Raw genomic sequence first — 21,460 nt, 5'->3', positions numbered from 1 at the left:
TGGGGTCACGGTCAAGGGGGGAGTAGGAGGAGGTGTCCGCGAGCTGGCTTTTAGCCTCAGCGGTGTAAAGGTCGGTGCGCCAAACCACTACCGCGCCTCCCTTGTCTGCTGGTTTGATAGTGAGGTTGGGGTTGGAACAAGGGAGTGTAGGGCTGCACGTTCCAAGGGTGAGAGGTTGGAGTGGGTGAGAGGGGTGGAGAAGTTGAGGCGGTTAATGCCGTGGCGGCAGTTGGTTATGAAGAGATCGATGGCAGGTAAGAGGCCAGCACGGGGTGTCCAGGTGGATGGGGTGTGTTGGAAGTGGGAGAAGGGGTCGTCAGAGGGTGGGCGAGAGTCCTGGTTGAAGAAGTAGGCGCGGAGGCGAAGGCGGCAGAAGAATTGTTCGATGTCATGCCACATGTTGAACTCGTTAATCCGAGAGTATAGGGGAATGAAGGTGAGGCCTCTGCTGAGGACTGATCTTTCATCTTCAGAGAGGGGTAGGTCTGGAGGGATGGTGAAAACACAGCAGGGCTGGGAGCTAGGACCTGGTGTGGGGCTGGAGCTGGGAGTGAGGGTGGAGTTGGGCATGGGGCAGGGACGGAGATCGGCGTGGGGGCGGAGTTGGGGGTGGTGACGGAGATCGGCCTGGGGCGGGGTTAGACGTGTTGGAGATCGACGTGGGGGCGGGATTAGACGTGGTGACGGAGATCGGCGTGGGGACGGGGTTAGGCATGGTGACAGAGATCGGCGTGGGATGGAGTTAGGCGTAGTGACGGAGAACGGCGTGGGGGAGGAGACACATGCGGCGTTGTGGTCATGCAGGTTAGTGATGTCACTGGGGGCGGAAGTGGCTGTGGCGACGACCGAGACAGTGTTCTTCCCGATAGCCGCGGGGGCCGCGGCGTTCCAACCCCAACCTCACACCTCCCCCCTTACTTCCCTCCAAGGTCCCAAGGGACACTTCCATATCTGCCACAAATTCACCTGCACCTCCACACACATCATCTATTGCATCCGCTGCACCCGATGTGGCCTCCTCTATATTGGGGAGACAGGCCGCCTACTTGCGGAACTTTTCAGAGAACACCTCTGGGACACCCGGACCAACCAACCCAACCACCCCGTAGCCCAACACTTTAACTCCCCCTCCCACTCCACCAAGGACATGCAGGTCCTTGGACTCCTCCATCGCCAGACCATGGCAACACGACGGTTGGAGGAAGAGCGCCTCATCTTCTGCCTGGGAACCCTCCAACCACAAGGAATGAACTCAGATTTCTCCAGTTTCCTCATTTCCCCTCCCCCCACCTTGTCTCAGTCAAATCACTCGAACTCAGCACCACCTTCCTAACCTGCAATCTTCTTCCTGACCTCTCCGCCCCCACCCCACTCCGGCCTATCACCCTCACCTTGACCTCCCTCCACCTATCGCATTTCCAACGCCCCTCCCCCAAGTCCCTCCTCCCTACCTTTTATCTTAGCCTGCTGGACATACTTTCCTCATTCCTGAAGAAGGGCTCATGTCCGAAACGTCGATTCTCCTGTTCCTTGGATGCTGCCTGACCTGCTGCGCTTTTCTAACAACACATTTTCAGCTCTGTTCTTCAAAGCCAAGATTCCATTTGCTTTCCAATCATTCTCTCAATGTGCCCGTTGACTTCAAATATCAATAAACATGCAACCTCCAACCACTTTATCATAAAGTCATGGAAAACAGATGGAAACAAACCCTTCAGTCCAGCTTTCCCAAACTAAACCAGTCCTATTTGCCTGCACTTTGCCTATATTGCTCTAAAGCTTTCCTATTTATGTACCCGTCCAAATGTCTTTTAAATGATGTAACTGTACCCGCATCCAAATTACTTCTGACAGTTCATTCCACATATGAACTACCTTCTGTGTGAAAATGTTGCCCCTCAGGTCCTTTTTAAATCTTTCTTCTTTCACTTTAAAAATATGCCCTCTAGTTTTGAACTCACCCTCGGGCAAAGGCCTTTGGTATTCACCTTATCTATGCCTTTCCTGATTTTATCAACCTCTGTAAGGTCATCCATCAATCTCCTGGACTCCAGTGAAAAAAATGACCCAGCCTATATACCCTCTCAAAGCCTCCAGCGCTGGCAACATCCTCGTAACTCTCTTCTTGACCCTCTCAAATTGCTCATTCTTTAAAAGTATTCCATTAATCCTTCACTGCCTTGTGCTCAATCCTTTCTGTCACATCTTTCTGTCTCTCCTTCTCACAGGAACACCTTCACTCACACCCTGCCCCTTCACCCCCATCTTGCTCACACGATTCAAAAATTGCATGTAGCCCCCTGCAGATGATTGCATTTTTCAGCTTGCTGCTTTGAGCAAACAACGATGAAAATGACCCATTTGTAAATGCACGCGTTTAACCCAAATCTGCAAAAAAAGGACAGTGCTTACACCATTGTCTCAGCAGTGTCACCTAAAGGCAATGAATGGTATTGCAGCCCAATTGTCTTGTACATTTAATTTACCAAAGTTAAAAATCACACAACACCAGGTTATAGTCCAACAGATGTATTTGGAAGCACTAGCTTTCTGAGCACTGCTCCTTTATCAGGTGGTTGTGCAGTATGAGATCGTAAGACACAGAATTTATAGTAAAGGTTTAGTGTGATGTAACTTAAATTATATATTGAAAAAGACCTGGATTGGTTATTAACAATCGACACCACTAATTGTCAAATTTACCAAAAGCATGTGTAAGATATTTATATTTCCATTTGTCAATTTCCCATGTTAATATTTTGTTCATTAATCTCCCTAACATATTAATATCCTATATGCTCTCCAATAACACTGCAACTTTTCATCTGATCAGACTGCTAGATAAGTGCAGTTTGTCCTTGCCATTTATAAAAGGAATTTCAGTACTGGGTAGTGGGTAAAAGTGTGCTGAGTAATTTTTTTTTGATGAATTTACATTGACATACTCTGCTATTTCCAAATAGAAAACTCACAGGAGTTTTTTTTTAATTAGATCATTGCTTTAATAATATCAAAGATTCCATTTGCTTTCCAAGCATTCTCTCTACATATCCATCAATTTCAAATACATTGGACATGCACCCCCTCACTTCCCCCAGCACTTTTGTCATAGAGTCATAGGAAACAGAAGGAAACAGACCCTTCAGTCCATGCCAACCAGGTTTCCCCAACTAAACTATTTCCATTTTCCTGCATTTGGCCCATACCCCTCTAAACCTTCCCTATTCATGTAGCTGTCCAAATATCTTTTAAATGTTGTAACTGTACCTGCATCTATACTGCCTCTGGCAGTTCATTCCATGTACGAACCACCCTCTGTGTGAAAAATATTTCTCTTTGTGTTGGACTCCCATTGCCAGTCTCTCCTGTTTGGCCTTACCTTGCTATGGTGTGACACCAGAGGTCAGGAGAGTTTTTGAGACTTGCTGAGATCCACTTGACAATTCCTGCACGTTCTTGGTGCACCACAGGTGCTGTATCACAGAACTAGATCCATCTTGTCCTACTTTGCATTGTTTTTGCTGTTTCTTTAAAATGCACCATTGAATGAGGAAGATTATTAATCCTTAACTCATTCAGATTTCTGCCACTTGTCTCCTATTCCATTGCAAAGTCTAGTTCCTCCTATCGCCCCTATCCTCCCTCATCTATCTTGACACCAGTGACGTCTTCAATCCAAAATTCTCTCCCTTTAGATCCCTTCTGACCTCTAACAACCCCAAAGTTTCACCCCCTTGGACTCTCCGTTCCTTCAACTTTGGTATTCCTCAGCCCGACCATCATTCCAATACTGTCGGACATGCGTTCAATTACAGCTCTGAAATTTCACCCCTAAACCATTCTGTTTCCTTCCCTCCTCACCTTTCAGATCTGCATTAAAACCTACATCTTTAAACAAGCTTACATTCACCTGTCCTAATACTATCCATGTTGGACTCCAACCCGAACTCTCATAAAATTTGGTATTATTGTGACCTATTGTGCAAAATGCTGAGGGATGCAAGTCTGTGTTGAAGGAGCTATGTAAACTGTTGTTAACGATAACTCATGTCTTTGGTAACTTCAACAGAACAATCACTCCATGTTTCTATGAACTTACCTAAACATTTTAGCGAGGTCACCTTGCCTGAACTACACTCAGTGCTGCAAAAAGAGGAAAATCAGAAAACAGCTCAAAATAAAACAAAATTATTTACTCTAAATTATTAAAATGATGAACAACAATATGATTATTGAGTTCTACCAAAGTTAAACTTTTAGTTTTATTTCAATTAAAATTAACTTCGAACAATTTGAGATCATTCCCGTCTGCTCATATACTGTCCACATCCTCAATATGGTTTTACAATATAACCTATTATTGTTACAGATCTCAATATAATTTATTCAGTTCATCTCCAAACTCAAATTTAAATCCCCACCATCCCTCCCAAAGCATGTAAAAACTAGCTTGTTACTGAAATGTTCTGATGTCCAGCCAACTTAAGATCAAACGGGCTGTAGAGATTTCTCCATTCAAACTTTCAGACTGTATTAATGCACAGTGACTTCAGACTCCTCTGAGCTTTCCTGACTTGTATTAACTCTCTTTTGTAGAAAACTGGGTGGAAAATCAACTCTCAAACATTTTTTGCACAGGACATAAGTGTTTCTAGCTAAGTCAGCATTTATTACCCATCCTTAATTACCCAGAGGGAATTAAGAATCAGCTACATTGCTGTGGGCCTGGAGTCACATGTAGGCCAGATCAAAAAAGGATGATAAGTTTCCTCCTATAAAGGACATTAATGAAACAGATGAATTTCTATTTAAGACAACAATCAATAATGATCAATGTGGTCTCCATTGAATTCAAACTTCACCACCTGCCATGGTGGTATTCAAACCCATGTCTCTAAAGCAATTCTCTGGGATTCTGAATTTCTAGTCCAGTGACATTGCCATTACAACCAAAGCAAAATGCAATGGATTAGAATAAAGCATTATGACCATGTCTGACAAACAGGAATACCACCAGATGGTTAATAGGTAATTGAATTGCAAACATTCTGTTCTCGTGATAATTGCAACTACGTGTGCTGGGACAGATCACTGAAGTTGAAATGAATGTTCACAATGTGGTCTCTCGACATTGGGGTAACAGAGTGCTGACTGGGTGATTGCTTCACAGGACACCTACGTTCTGTCCTGAGTTTCCAGCTGCTTGCCGCTACAACACACCATCCTGTCCTTTTTCATGTGGATTCATTTTTGTGCAATGTGGGTGTCACTGGCTGGGCCAGCATTTATTGCCCACCCCTAGTTGCCCTTGAGAAGATGATGGTGAGCTGCCTTCTTGAACCACTGCAGTTCACCTGCTGTGGGTTGACCTACAATGCCCTTCAGGAGGGAATTCCAGGATTTTGACCCAAAGACAGTGAAGGAATGGTTCCCAGCCCAAAACCTCTGTCTCAGGCTTGCTGCACTGCTCCAGCTAAGCTCAGCTCAAACTGGCAACCAGCACCTCATTTTCCGCTTCGGAACTCTACAGCTATCTAGATTTAATACCGAATTCAACTTTAGGGCTTGAGAACCTTCCCCCATGTCCTTCCCCCAACCCCTACACACCAGGCCTTGTTATCATATGGGCTGACATATAACTCATTGTCAGCCTCTATTGACCCCCATTAGCAGCGATTCATTCTCCCAGACTGGCCTTCACCCAGTCCTTTAGGCAAAAGTGAGGACTGCAGATGCTGGAGATCAGAGTCCGGATTAGAGTGGTGCTTTTGCCCGAAACGTCGATTTTCCTGCTTCTTGGATGCTGCCTGACCTGCTGTGCTTTTCCAGCACCACTCTAATCCGTTACCTTCTCTAACTTTGGGCTCTATCTCCGCCTATCATTTACAGAGAAACTTCGATTATCCGAAGAACACGAACGGGGAGTATTTCATTCGGTTAATCGAATTCTGGCTAATCGAATGCCGGATAACAATTTAGCCGAGCATCGGGATCTTGTGATCTTGCTGGAAAATCCGATATTCAGATAACCGAATGCAGGATAATTGAGGTTCCTTTGCATTCCCCTCCCTCCACATAAAAGCCAACCTTTTCCCAGCAGCCATCAGTTCTGAAGAAGGGTCAGTGGGCCCGAAATGCTTAGTCTGCTTCCTTCCCACTGATGCTGCCAGACCTGCTGAGGTTTCTTAAGCAATTTCTGTTTTTGTTTCTGACTTCCAGCATCTGTGATTGTTGCGTTTTTTTTGTTACAATGAGTGGACTTGCCAGATCAAGTCAGAGCAATTAAAACACAGCAGAGCGACAGGGTCTTAATTGTTGAGATACCTCAGTGGGACCACCATTTGTATCCTGGAACCGTTGGTTCTGTGCTGACTAAAATTTACTTCCACAAAGTTGTGCTTCAGTTGCTCCTCAATGGAAGCGATGGGAAGTTCCGTGGAGTTGATGTAACTGCGAACACAAAGCAAAGATACAAGCAAAAGATCCCACTCCTTGTAAAGACAAAATTGAAAACACGCCACTACCATCCAAATCCTATGTAAGCAATGTGCTGAATTGTCTGAGCAGCTTTGGATGGCATGTCTTAGATAAGTGATCAGCATCCTGTGACATTCTAGGACAAATCCAGGGATTTTCCCAAGTTTTTGCTTGTACTAATACAGCAATGATCTGGGATAAGGATAGGCAACGCTGCTACATCCTGGGTGTCCCACACAATTGTGGTACTTTGTGTGTGGCAACATACTGTAACCTCACTGTTTGCAAACACCAGCTGTCAGGAAATCATTTGACCGGACTCCGATTACCTGAAGCATCATTTAATTACAGTAGTTTGGGAGCGGAACATGGAAGATGCAGTATTCAGATGAGCAAAGCAACCTTTATTGCTTCTTCATAATATTTGACCAAATATTTGATGGTTTAAAATAAATATTCACATCCACATTGCTTTCCAAGTCACATACACATTTATTCAGGCATTCTACCATCATTCTGAAATCCGGAAAACTCTGAGATCCAGGAGTGCCTTGATCTTCGGCAGTCGGATTGGAGAAGTTACAAAGCATTTGCACTCCCCACTCCATTTAAAATCATGTGACTCCTACTAAAGAAATAAAATAAATCAAAGTCTAACATGGTTAGGGGCAAGATGTTCTGCTGCCACTGGCTTCCTCTCCCAAGTTTACAAAATCAACCTGGTCCTGGTAATGCCACACAGTGTCTACCTGTCACATGGTTTATCACATCAGACATTTCACATTTTCTTTTATTCGTCTGTGGGATGTGGGCATAGCCCATAGTGAGTTTTGAGAAGATTTGTAGCTCAGGTTGAGGTTTTGGATGTAGGTTTGCTCACTGAGCTGAAAGGTTCATTTCCAGATGTTTCATTACCTTACTAGGTAGCATCTTTAGTGGACTTTATGCAAAGCAATGCAGAAACTTCCTGCTTTCTATCTATATTTTTGGGTTTCTTTGGGTTGGTGATGTCATTTCCTTTGGTGATGTAATTTCCTATGGTGAAGTCACTTCCTGTTCTTTTTCTCGGGGGGGGGGGGGGCAGATGGGGTCGAACTTGATGTGTTTGTTGATATCAGGAAGTGAGTTCACCACAGGAAATGACATCACCAACCCAAAGAAACCCAAACATATAAATAGAAAGCAGGAAGTTTCAGCATTGCTTTGCATAAAGTCCACTGAAGATGTTACTTAGTAAGGTAATGAAACATCTGCAAATGAACCTTTCACCTCAGTAAGCAAGCTTACATTCAAAATTGAAAGTCCATCCCTAGTTGCCCTTGAGAAGGTGGTGGTGAGTTGCCTTCTTGAACCACTGCAGTCTACCTGCTGTGGTTTGACCCACAATGCCCTTAGGCAGGGAATTGCAGGATTTTGACCCAGTGGCAGTGAAGGAACAATGATATGTTTGTAAGTCTGGATGGTGAGTGGTTTAAAGGGGAACTTGCATGTGATGATGCTCCCATGGATCTGCTGCCCTTGTCCTTCTAGATAGAAGTTGCCATGGATTTGGAAGGTGCTGTCTGTGGATCTTTGATGAGCTTCTGCAGTGCATTTTGTAGATAGTGCACACTGCTGCTACTGAGTGTTGGTGGTGGAAGGAGTGGGTGCTTGTAGATTTGGTGCCAGTCAAGTGGGCTGTTTTGGCCTAGATGGTGTCAAGCTGCTTGAGTGTTGTTGGAGCTGCACTCATCCAGGAAAGTGGGGAGTATTCCATCACACTCCTGACTTGTGTCTTGCTAATGGTGGACAGGCTTTGGGACGTTCGAGCTATCAGATATCAGAGGCTGTGAAGTTTCAGCTTCTGGGTGATTTTGACCATTTATCAATCACTTCCCCTGTCTACCATTTGTCCTGTGCTTTTTTTTAAAACTACCAGCCACCACCAGTGATAGTATTATGCAACCAATTCAGTATTGACATGCAAAGCCCATTATGGGCAATGGAAGCCACTAAAAGTGAAGCTGATGGCATTCTAAGTTCTAGCTATTATATTTTGAAATAATCACATTTTAGAAGCTCTTTGTTGTCCTTGATGGCTTTCATTTCTCGCAAAGGATGTTATTGATAAATATTCAGTCGGCCACACGGGTATTTTACACGGGTATTTTACTGGAATGGTTACCATTGTCAAAAGAAAGCAAAGAAAATCTCATGGTGGTGGGAAGGTTGCTCAGCTGTGCATAACATGGTTAGGGACAAGATGTTCTGCTGCCACTGGCTTCCTCTCCCAAGTTTACAAAATCAACCTGTTCCTGGTAATGCCACACAGTGTCTACCTGTCACATGATTTATCACATCAGATATTTCACTTTTTCTTTTATTCCTCTGTGGGATGTGGGTGTCACTGGTTGGCCAGCATTGGTAGCCCATCCCTAGTTGCCCTTGTGAAGGTGGTGGTGAGTTGCCTTCTTGAACCACTGCAGTCTACCTGCTGTGGGTTGACCCATAGTGCCATTAGGCAGGGAATTGCAGGATTTTGACCCAGTGGCAGTGTGCATAATAGAACTTCTGGGTGGAAAGAAAGGTCTTTGAATTTGGGATTCTTGAGGCACAGTAGTACTGTGCCTGAAGAAGGGCCTGTGCCCGAAACGTCGAATCTCCTGTTCCCTGGATGCTGCCTGACCTGCTGTGCTGTTCCAGCAATAAAGTTTCAACAGTAGTACTGTCCATGCCTCTGAGCCAGGAGACATGGCTACTTGTGCCAAAGCTGTGTCATATCATCCCTGAACAGATTGGTTTAGTGTTTTTAAAAAAAAAGCTGTTGGTTCTGAATTACAACATATCACGCCATCTGGATTGGAGACTTCCCAGGCTGGTGCTGTGGTTCATAGCCTTGACTCTCCAGCTCAGTTCCTGTGTATTGTCTACTGGAACAATTGCACATTCAATTGCCGGCTGGTCTGTTAGTTCCTAGCTCTTGACAGACAAAACAGGATGAGAATGCTAAGTGCTTTGAATCTGCTCTCCAGCCAATTAGATCACGGTTGATTTAAATCTGGATTCTAATTAACCACCTAGGTATCATTTATACAGCAATAAGTAAGCAACCTCAATCTTGATAGTTTCAATGACTTGGATGTATACAATCTTTCTGAAGAGAGTGTTTACACACACACAGGCTACATGTTGACAACTACCTTAGACTTCAAGACATCTGTTGTGTTCCTTTTTTTGAATGTTACTTCTTCCAATCACTCTTTACTGTGAGTTTGCCTGTGCTATATACTTAGTTCTGTAGAGCTATAGAGTTATTGTAAATTATGGCACAGAAAGAGGCCATTTGGCCCATTGTATCTGTAACAGGTGAAACAAGATAAAAGCATAACCATCCATTCTAATCTGACTTCCCAGATCCTAGTCCAAAACTGTACAGATTACAGCACTTTTAGGTCCAGGGTCTAGGTGCTTTCCAAATCAACCCTCCAACTTCTTCTGTTTGAAGAAAACCACCACCAACTGGGCAGTGAATCCTGACTGACCAACTTCTGGCTGACAAAGATTTCCTTCATGTGGGCAGCACGGTGGCACAGTGGTTAGCACTTCTGCCTCACAGCGACAGAGACCCGGGTTCAATTCCTGCCTCAGGCGACTGACTGTGTGGAGTTTGCACATTCTCCCCGTGTCTGCGTGGGTTTCCTCTGGGTGCTCCAGCTTCCTCCTACAGTCCAAAAATGTGCAGGTTAGGTGAATTGGCCACGCTAAATTGCCCGTAGTGTTAGGGAATGAGTCTGGATGGGTGCGCTTCGGCGGGTCGGTGTGGACTTGTTGGGCCGAAGGGCCTGTTTCCACACTAAGTAATCTAAGTCCCCTCTAATCCTTCAACCAATCGGAGTAAATCTGTCTCCCTTGATAACTGAGCTCTTGTCAGGGCGGACTGAGAACTGGAAGGGTCATGGGGTGGACCGAGAACCAGAAGGTGGGTAGGGGCGGGCTGCCTTAGAGTGGTCGGAAGGTGGGAGGGATGGGGGCTTGCTGGGTCTGTATTGTCTGCACTTCGTATGTAACAGTATTGTCTAATGTACAAATGTCATTGTCACTGTCTTGCCATAAGTGGAACTGGGATTTGAGGTTTGTCCTCATCTCCCTGTAAAATGGTTGAATGGTAGGGTTTGGGGCCTAGCTTTGCTGCTCCTCTCCCTTGTAACATTGCTGTCTCTTTTGTACAGCTGTAAATGTTTTTTGTAAACTGTTTGTTTGTAATTTGTTTAATAAAATATAAAGATAACTGAGCTCTCAGATTGCCTACGAAAAAGAAAAAAAAGATAACTGAGCTCTCTGCTAGGGAGAATAGGCCTTCTCTGTCCACTCTATTCAGGGTCCACGTTATTTTGTGCACCTGGGGTTAAACCAACCCTCAACTTCTGTTTGAAGAAAACCAGCCCCTAGCCTTTCTAATCGTTCCTCGTAGCTTCTCCAGCTACTCCTCAATATTCCTGTATTGCAGGCAGTTGGGAATGGGAATCAATGCTGGTCTTACCAGCAACACTCAACAACAGCAAATGGGAAAATAACTCAAGGAACATTGGTTGGTCTTTGGAGAATGTGGAGCTGAGGCTTATAGACCAGCATTTACTCTTCCTCTTGTCTAGAACTTATCTAAGTCATTAGCAATGGTACTCACATTAGCACCAGTGGTCTCATCATCCCTTATCTAGGGAAGGGGAGAATTAAATTGAATTCCCTCTCCCAGATTGCTAACCCATTTGAAGTTTTGGGGATCATGATGATGATGGATAGTAGCATTTACAGGCCAGGATAAATCTGGTGTGACTGAAATAATAATTAGACAGTGGGTCTAATATAGCCCACTGTCAAGTTGCCGTAGCCTTACCAGACTATAGGGGCTGCTGTCTCACTAGACAGAGATAACTGGTGGTGATTTAACTTGAGGGCCACCATACCTCAGGTGAGGAGAGAGGTTGCGAAGAAGAGTCTTTCATTGTAACCTCAGCTGGTGATGGGAACTGAATCCACACTGTTGAAATCACACTGCTCTGCAAACCAACCATCCAACCATCCAGCCAGCTGAGCTAAACTGACCCCCATAACCCATTGCAAACTGTCAACCAAAACTGTAATTACCCCCCTGGTTAATAAAATGGACAGGTGTGAGAATGCTTTGATCTGTCAGGGCTTCACTTATTGAATTGCACCTAGTTCTCATTGGCAAGTCTCTCAAAACTATTAAGGCTGGCGAAAAACACACAGAGTATTGTCCTGGCAGGAGAAATAACGCAAAATATGCTGTCAGAGCTTTCACTTCACCCACTCAACACCTCCCCAAATGTTTCACAGCAAACTCAGTCCTGTTCATGCTGTGTTGAAGTGTGATTTGATAATGCAAGCTCCAACAAGCAGTAAGGACTCTGGTGGTAGTGTCCCTGCCTTTGAGCCAGAGCAAAGTGAGAAGTCACATTTCACCAGGCTATAGTCCCACAGGTTTATTTGAAACCATAAGCTTTTGGAGCGCTGTTCCTTCGTCAGGTGAAGGAGCAGCGTTCCGAAAGCTTGTGATTTCAAATAAACCTGTGGAACTATAACCTGGTGTTGTGTGATTTCTGACTTTGTCACCCCAGTCTAAAACCGTCACCTCCACATCTGAGCCAGGAGACTGATTAAAGTCCCATTTGCTCCAGAGGTTTGTTATGATGTCTCTAAAAAGGTTGACTCAAGAAGCAATTCAAACAGCAATGAGATCATTTGCTTCAATAAAGTTGGTTTGAGGATAAATAATGGCCAAGACACTATTCATTGAATTAATCCCATGGGATCTGTCCCTGGGTGAGACAGGTCTGATCGGAATGATGGAAGCTCTGACGCTGGAGCAGTCAAGAGTGTTGCGGTCCTGAGGAGGAAAAGCTAGGGGAAGATCAAAAATATAAAGGAAAGAATGCGCTTGAATTTACCTGCTGTATCCGAGTTGCTTACAAGCTGCTGTTCCGTGCACAGCATTCCATCCATCCCAGCACACGGTTCTCCAGGTACCACCAGAGTATATTTGCACCACTGAACTCTTCCCACTGACCCGCACTGACAAAGCCCAAGCAGAGGGAAGGAAAGACAGCAGGGTTATAGTTGGCCCGCGTTATTCCCCAAACCCCGACCCACACCCCCCCCCGCCCACCTTGAACCGACAGGATAAGCAATCGGCAGGAGCTGTTCTCCTGCAAAGATCTTCAACCAAAGCAGATGTAAGAGGATCCTGGGGAACTGTTGTTCATCTATCGTGTGAGTGGGCTCACTCATTGTTTAAATTGCCATTCTCCAGCAGTAATAACCCCCACTGAAAAAAAACACAGAAATTAATTGGATCGATTGTGGGCAGCACCGTGGCTCAGTGGACAGGACAGGCCTCACAGCACCAGGGACTCAGGTTCTATTCCAGTCTCAGGTGACTGTCTGGGTGGAATTTGCATATTCTTCCCACGTTTGCACGGATTTCCTCCTGCAGTCCAAAGATGTGCAGGTTAGGTGGATTGGCCATGCTGAATTGCCACGTAGTGTCCAGGGATGTGCAGGCTAGGTGGGTTAGCCATGGGGAATGGGTGGAGGGGCTGGGTCTGGGGGTGGGGGGATGCTCTTTGGAGGATTAGTGCAGCCTTGATGGGCTGACTGGCTTCTTTCTGCACTTTAGGAATTCAAACCTTTGGCCCATATCCCTCTAAACTCTACCTACTTATGTACCTTTCCAAATGTCAAAACTGTATCTGCATCTACCACATCTTCTGACACTTCATTCCACATACGAACCACCCCCTGTATGAAAATGACGCCTCTCAGGTCCCTTTTACATCTTTCTTCTGTCGCCTTAAACATATGCCCTCTATTTTTGAAGTCCCCTACATTAGGGAAAGATGTTTGATTTTCACCTCATATATGATCTTCATGATTTAATAAACCTCTACAAGGGCACCCCTCAACCTCCTATGTACTAATAAAAAATGTCCCAGCTTATCCAGCCCCTCCTTATAATTCCAAATTTCCCATCTGAGACACTTTCTTGAAAACCATTTCTATTTAATAATATCCTTCCTATAGCAGGGTGACCAGAACTGCATACAGTACTCCAACAGTGACCTCACCAACATCCTGTACATCCACAACATAACACCCCAACTCCCCTATTCAATGGCCTGAGCAATGAAGGCAAGTGTGCAAAACACCTTGTTAACCAACCTGTCTACATGTGATGCAACTTGCAAAGACCTATGTGTCTCTCTGCTCGACAACACCTTTCAATGTGTTAACTGCCTGTACAGGATATTGGTTAGACTACTTTTAGAATATCATGTCCATTCCGGTCTCTCTCCTACAGGAAGGACTTTGTGAAACTTGAAAGGATCCAGAAAAGATGTACAAGGATGTTGCCAGGGTTGGAGGATTTGTGCTATAGGGAGAGGCTGTATAGGCTGGGGCTGTTTTCCATGGAGTGTCGGAGGCTGAGGGGTGACCTTATAGAGGTTTATAAAATCATGAGGGGCATGGATAGGATAAATAGACAAAGTCTTTTCCATGGGGTGAGGGGATTGAGAACTAGAGGGGCAGAGGTTTAGGGTGAGAGGGGAAAGATTTAAAAGGGACCTAAGGGGGCAGCTTTTTCACGCAGAAGGTGGGTGTATATGAAATGAGTTGCCAGAGGAATTGGTGGAGGCTGGTACAATTACATCATTTAAAAGGCAACTGGATGGATATATGAATCGGAAGGGTTTAAAGGGATATGGGGAAAGTGCTGGCAAATAGGACTAGATTTGGTTAGGAAATCTGGTTGGCATGGATGAATTGGACCGATTTTTCTGTGCTGTATGTCTCTATGTTTCTATGACACTCGCTGATTCTTTCTTCTGCCTAGAGTAATCATTGCATAATTCACATCATTAAGTTATTCCTTGATTATGTTTATTTCTTTGTGAAATGTAGGCATTGCTGGTTAGGACAGTGTTTATTGTCTGTCCCTAGTTGCCCCGAGGAGGTGGGGATTAGCATCTTCTAGTCATGCAAATCTACCAGCTGATGCGTGCATTAACACACCAGTATTTCTTCATCGAAATTTGACACATGCAGGAAAGATCATTTTGAGAATTTAATTTACTACTTTACCACATCCCAGCTCATCTTCTCCAGAAGGGCAATCTTTAGTACCATCACATCGAGCTTTGTGCCATATACAAGACGAGGATGTATGACACTGGAACTTTCCAATGCAACTGTGTGTAACTGAGAGGATTTCAATGAGTGAAAGATTATTCTCAGCTTCTATCAGTTCATATCACAGTGTAAAGAATAAATCTAAAATAAAAGTTGGATTGATCTTCCATACCTACACATTGGTTAAACTGCTTTTGCTTCCAGCACTTTTTCCCCGTGGAAAAAATGACTTAGATCAATTTTACGTGATAATGTAAGAAGGCAGTTTATTTTAGGTTGTGGGAGATGCCAGACAGTTCAATTCAAATCCAAATAATGCTGTACGATTCGTTCAGTCATGTACAACATTTTCAGTTCAGCAGATAGCTATTTACAGTTAGTTCGTAGCAATTACCATTTCAGTAGAATTGAAAATGGAACTGAAGGTTAGGAAACAGTACACCTCTCTACATTGAATGAGTGTGTTAGCTGAATCCTGCTTCAGGATCAATGTGGAGATGAGTAACAATTAGACAATGGGCACAATCTGCCTGCAATTATGAGCCACATTCAATCCCTGTCAAGGATGGATGGAACATGAGTGTTGGGGTAAATTACACCGTTGTTCTGTTGTGTAAACAGCAGGGGAAGAGGTAAGGAACTGTCTTTAGTGTTGCAGTTTTCTCAATATATTGATTGACACACCAAGATAAAGAGACGTGTAATGTGAGGCAATCCAGCCGCTCCTATGTGAATCTATGCCTGAGACCCACATGTGTGATAGTGTGAGTGGGACATGATAAAACAGATATCTTCTGAGCATGGTCATTGCAGTTAGGTAAAGAAGGATAGGGACCAGTCATGTCTAGTTCCAGGCTGACAATCAATATCTTTACGACCCAGGAATAGGAAGCGAAACCAAATCAAACTTGCGAACACTGGATTTGCAACACAGTGAAATTAAAATATTTGATGGTCCTCAAAATTGCTCAATTGCTCCTAACCAGCATTTACAAGTAATGGAATACAATGTGGGGAAGTGTGAGTTCATGAACTTTGGTAGAAAGAATAGAGGCAAAGGCTACTTTCTAAAAAGGGGAAAGTTCAGAATTCTGAACTGCAAAGGGACTTGGGTTTCTAGTCCAGGATTCTCTTAAGGTTCACTTGCAGGTTGAGTCAGTAGTTAGGAAGGCAAATACAATGTTGGCATCTATTTTGAGAGGACGAGCATATGCAAACAGGGATGTACTTCTGAGGTTTTACAAGGATCTAGTCAGACCACATTTAGAATAGTGTGAGCAATTTTGGGCCCCATATCTCAAAAGGTCCAGAGGAGGTTCACAAGAACAATCCCAGGAATGAGATGCTTAACATATGAGGAATGTTTGAGGACTCTGGGTCTATACTCAGTGGCGTTTAGAAGAATAAGAGGGGATCTAATTGAAATTTACAGAATACTGAAAGGCTTGGAGAGAATGGACATTGGGAAGATATTTCCATTAACAAGAGAGACTAGGACCCGAGGGCACAACCTTAGAGTAAAGGGAAGACCTTTTAGAACAGAAGTAAGGAGAAACTTCTTCAGCCCGAGAGTGGTGAATCGATGGAATTCACTGCCACAGAAGGCTGTGGAGACAAGGTCATTGATTATATTTAAGACTGCCATAGATGGGTTCTTGATTGTTAAGACTATTAAAGGTTAGGGGGAGAAGGTGGAGAATGGAGTTGAGAAACTTATCAGCTATGATTGAATGGCCTAATTTCTGCTCCTATGTCTTACGGTCTTATAACTGATCCTTGACAACAAGTTTATAACTTAAACAAAAATTAACAATTTATTGTTAATAATGTAATTTTAGCTGAACACAAATAAACAAGGCAATCTAATTAATATCCATGATCTTAACACAATCTTCTTTGACTACCAAACCCCACTCATACATAGCCAGAGAGACAGTCATAGTTAAGGCATACATATCAAAATAATAAAGGAACTGGAAATTGCCAGTTCAATAACCATTTCAGTGATGAATATGAAGCCTTCATGAAATCTGATCAGTTGTATTACAGGTATTAGGATTGTATGTTGTTTGAATTTCAAAATCACCAGTCAATGCAAACAGCTTCCCCAGACTTCCGAGACATTTTCTTATTTCTTATAGACTTTTCTCAGAATTTTCAACAAATCAATAACTAGAGAATAACTTTAGAGACCAGAAAAGCCCAGTCCTGCAGTTTAAACAGTAGGGAGAGCTATAGGCCTTGTGGCTTTATCACTAGGCTATTAATCCAGAAGGCAAAAGTGGGTACTGCAGATGCTGGAGATTAGAGTCAAGATTACAGTGGTGCTGGAAAAGCACAGAAGGTCAGGCAGCATCCAAAGAGCAGGAAAATCAACATTTCTGATGCATTAATTTGGAAATCCAGGTAATGTTCTAAGGACCTGAATTTGAATCTTGCTTTTATGGATGCTAAAGTTTAAATCTAATACAAAATTAGAATTAAGAGTCCAAGGATGATCATGAAACCATTGCCAATTGTCAGGAAATGCCCATCTAGTTCACTGACATCCTTTAGGGAAGGAAAATGCCATCCTTACCTGGTCTGGCCTACATATGACTCCAGATCCACTACAATGTGGTTGACTCTCAACTGCCTTTTGGGCAATTAGGGATAGATAATAAATGCGGGTCTAGCCAGTGATGTAAATGAATAAGGAAAACACTCTGTCCTGCTCAAAAGCCCCAGTCAGACCCAATTCATCCTCTGATGACTCTTCTGTTTGCAACATTATCTGTGGTTGACTATCCCGAACTAATTCTCCCTTCATTGTCCAATTCAACATCCAACGAGCCAGCAATCCCTGAGCATGATATCTTAGTGCTGGTTCATTATTATTAAGGATAAGATTGCAGAGTACTTGGAGGTGCATGGTAAGATAGAATTGAGTCAGTGCTGGCTCACCAAGGGGAGATCAGACCTGCCAAATCTGTTAGAATTCATTGAGGAGATAATGAGCAAGTGAGATAAAGGAGAGTCAGTGGATGTGATCTATTTGGATTTCCAGAAGGCCTTTGACAAGGTGCCACACAGGAGGCTGCTGAAAAAGATAAGAGCCCATGGTGTTAGGGAATAGGTGCTGACATGGATAGAGGATTGGCTGACTGGCAGAAAGCAGAGAGTGGGGATGAAGGGGTCTTTTACAGGGGTCTTTAGCAGCTGGTAACCAGTGGAGTTCTACACTTCTACAGTGTTGGGACCACACTTTATATGTTAACAATCTGGACAAATGAACTGAGGTCATTGTTGCTAAGTTTGCAGATGACATAAAGATTGGTGGATGGACAGGTAGTGCTGTGGAAGTGGGGAGGCTGCAGAGAGACTTGGACAGGCTAGTAGACGGGCAAAATGTGGAACATGGAATATGATGTGGGAAAGTTTTTAAGGTTGTGCACTTTGTTCGGAAGGATACAAGCATAGATTATGTTTCAAACAGGAAAGGCTTCAGAGATCTGAAGCACAAAGGGACCACACTTTGAATATTGTGAGCAATTGTGGGCCACGTATCCAAGGAAGGGTGAGTTGGTATTGGATTTGGACCAGAGGAGGTTTTACTAGAATAATCTTGAGGATGAAGAGCTTGTCAATATGAGGAGCGGTTGAGGACTCTGGATCATGCTTGATGGAGACCAAATCACTGAGTGGGTTTAAGACAGAGATAGTTAAGTTCTTGTTTAGTAAGGGGATCAAGGATTACAAAGAGAAGGTAGGAGAATGGGATTGAGAAACATATCAGCCATTATTGTATAGTTGAGCAGATTCAATGTGTTGAAAGACCTAATTCTGCTCCTTTGTCTTATGGTTTTATGGTCTTACCTAAAATATTGTTATAGCGATAGTTAACCTCATTATCTTTCCAGCCTAGTTCCTAAGAGCTAACATCTGTCTTCTATTCTCTGCTACAATCTGCCATCCACAGTTCAATATTTAGTTCTCAAATGTAACTCACAACTCCAAACCAAAAGTAGGGAAAATAAAAGGAAAATCATGACGGTCTGAACAATGCAGGAATGACAAGCTACATATGTGATTGTAAGCTTTTGTAAGGTTTTGTAAGCTAACAATCTTAAGGTTGAGTATAATCTTATTCATTGTGCGTGTTTTCTTTTTTTTTTGCTGACCCAAGGTCTGAGATTATTCTAAGAAGATAGGGTACAGAATCAAACATATTGTTCTGGTCTGGATTCACATGTAGGTCAGACCAGCTAAGGATGGTACATTTTCTTCCTAAAGGACATTATTGAACCAAATGGATTTTTACACTAACTTAATTGTTTCACAACAATTAATATTTTATGGTTGCTATTACTGAGAATAGCTTTCAATTCCAGATTTTCTTTTAGTTGAATTTAAGCTCTACATGGTGCCATCTTCTCATGATCCCAGAAGATAATGGGATAACTTTCTCAGTTTCTCATCATAGGACAGTCATCTCATCCCAGGAATGAAGTGTGTGAACCTTTGCTGTTCCACCTCTAAGGCAAATATATCTGCACAATATTGCAGGAAACCCACAAATTAATACTTGAAAATTCTGAACTAAATGGTGACAATCAGCAAATCACATTTGCCGAGATAATTTGAGATCATTCACAAAATAATGAAAAAGGAATTATGGTGGTTATACAGCTTCAAAAGGCGATCAAGAAAATATCACGCGACATACATCTTAGCAAAATTAAAGCCTGGAGATTTTAAAGGCTGTTAACGGCATGGATACAAAATTGGCCAAGTAGTGAAAAGTAATGCTGAATAATTCTTGTCCAGGTTGGAGGTAAATATACGTTGGTGCTCCCTGTGTTTCTAATTGGTTTACTCTCTTGTTAACATACATTACTGACCTAGACTACAATCTGGAAGGTTGTAGAACTTGAAGCACATGGTAAACATAACTCAAGGAATGTAGATTTCAGGAGAACCCAGACTGATTAAATGAGTACACACATGGCAGATGAAAGCTAAAGAAGAGATGTGGGAAGTTCCACATTTTGGTCAGAAGGATGAGTAGAGACAACACAAACAGCATGATACAGCTCTACAGAGGGAGCAAGAACAGCGAACCTTCAAAGTATTGAAACAAGCATTTTTGTCTTGTTGCTGGGGATGCATGTGTCACTGGCTGGGTCAACATTTATTGCCAAACCTACTTGCTCAAAGGGCAGTTTCACAAAGCTGCACCTTTAACAAAGTTATATTTTTGTTGTTTTTTTTTTCAGAGAGATTGTAAAAGACACAGGCTCCGAAAAGTCTAAGTTGAAGGATTTTAGGACCAATGTAGTTATTGCTAACAGGTACTGCCTCAGGTAATAGGCTTTCAAGTTTTTTGTAAGCAGGAAAACTTGTACAATGAAAGGGGAGTGGCCAGTTCTCCCAGCTCAGCTCTTGTCTGGTTTGGTTTGGCTTTTAGCTGTAGTGTTGTTAAAGCTGCTGGACCCAAAGAAGCAGATTCAGGATGATTCCTCTTTGCCTTCTCTCCTGTAAGACCCTGTGTTTGATTTTCCCTTTTGTACCAAGGGGTATTTGTGGGAATTGGTGCAAGTCCTGGGAACAGCATCATTAAGTAGGGATCACCTGTTGGGTTTACAGATATCTTAAGTTATTTGGTATTCTATTCTCTTTTGTTTATGTTTTATTCGGTAATCTTGTAAATAAATTTTGTTTTTTTTAAAGCTAAGTGGGTTGATCAGTGGCATTTCTCCTGGAATATCCACATTATACCTGCTTAAAACAACTAGCGAGATTAGGGTCTGATCTGCCTTCTTGAAATGTTTCGAAGGGTCTGGCCTGGTCCGTAACAGTCTGGAATCATACTTAGGCCAGACCAGTAGACCAAACAAATAAAACTTGCCAATGACACATTCTGGTCTGACGTGTTTTGTATACTTCAGAACAGTGCTCCAGTATGGCCAGTACATTCATTTCTACATATTACTGCCTTCTTTTCAAGCTGACTTTTCCCTCTGAGAGACCAGGTAGAAAAGCATTAGTGAACCAAGTAAGTTTCTATGACATGCACAGTGCACAATTGTTACATTGGTGATATTAGATCATCTGTTCATTCCAGATTTTATTGACATTACATTTCTCCATCTGCTGCTGTGAGATGTGAACCCATATCCCCAGAGCATTGATCTAAGATTCGAATTGCTAGTTCAGGGGCATTATTATGGATGCTTTGAAGACTGTGAGAAAGATATACTGGATTCTAGGCTTTGCAATTTGAACACTTAAGTACAAAGGTAATGAAGTCTTTCTGTAATTGGTTCTGAAGAAGACTCGTGGTGGACTCAAAGCATTAACCATGTTTCTTTCTCCACAGACATTGCCAGACCTGCTGAGTTTCTCCAGTATTCTCTGTGTTTGTTTTAGGTTGTTCTAACCCATTATGGAGCTACTGGCTTACGCTCAGCTACAGAGTTGTGATCAAGCATGGGTGCTACTGTTTGGGAAAGGTGCCTGAACAAAGATGCCAAATGGATGAATGAGTGGACAGGTTGGAGAGCTATGATTTTTTTTTTCCTTTTGAGCAGAGCAAGTTAAGAGGTTGAGTGGTAAAGATGTTCAAAGTAATTCATGCTTTTGATAAGTAAGGGACAATTGCTTCAAGTAGCAGAAAGATCAATGACTAAAAGTCATGGATCTATGGTGACAGGCAAAAGAATGGAGAAATTTTAGTTTTAAACAGTGAATTGTTGTGACTCTGTGCACTGACTGATAGGGTGATAGGAACAAATCCAACAGTAGTTCTCAGTACAGT

General features: G+C 43.0%; 1 protein-coding gene across 4 annotated transcripts in view; it reads right to left on the bottom strand.

Moving 5' to 3' along the window:
* The window catches only part of tmprss3a (transmembrane serine protease 3a), a 55,194-nt gene that overhangs the window by 20,638 nt on the left and 13,096 nt on the right, over positions 1–21,460 (bottom strand). For 2 of the 4 annotated variants that reach the window (XM_087992379.1, XM_087992378.1), the window contains exons 4-7: positions 14,617–14,733; positions 12,426–12,549; positions 6,325–6,450; positions 4,100–4,143 (exon numbers count right to left, since the gene is read on the bottom strand). In XM_087992379.1, coding sequence (XP_087848505.1) covers positions 4,100–4,143; positions 6,325–6,450; positions 12,426–12,549; positions 14,617–14,733 — 411 coding nt within the window. The remainder of the gene's footprint in view (positions 1–4,099; positions 4,144–6,324; positions 6,451–12,425; positions 12,550–14,616; positions 14,734–21,460) is intronic. The other 2 variants (XM_087992380.1, XM_087992381.1) reach the window with 1 other exon arrangement.

The sequence above is a fragment of the Chiloscyllium plagiosum genome, unplaced genomic scaffold (assembly GCF_037043375.1).
Source record: "Chiloscyllium plagiosum isolate Xiang-an unplaced genomic scaffold, Cpla_swu_hap1 HiC_scaffold_12, whole genome shotgun sequence".
NCBI lineage: Eukaryota > Metazoa > Chordata > Chondrichthyes > Orectolobiformes > Hemiscylliidae > Chiloscyllium > Chiloscyllium plagiosum.
The sequence above is the reverse complement of the archived record's forward strand: the minus strand, read 5'-3'. Positions and strand labels throughout refer to the sequence as shown.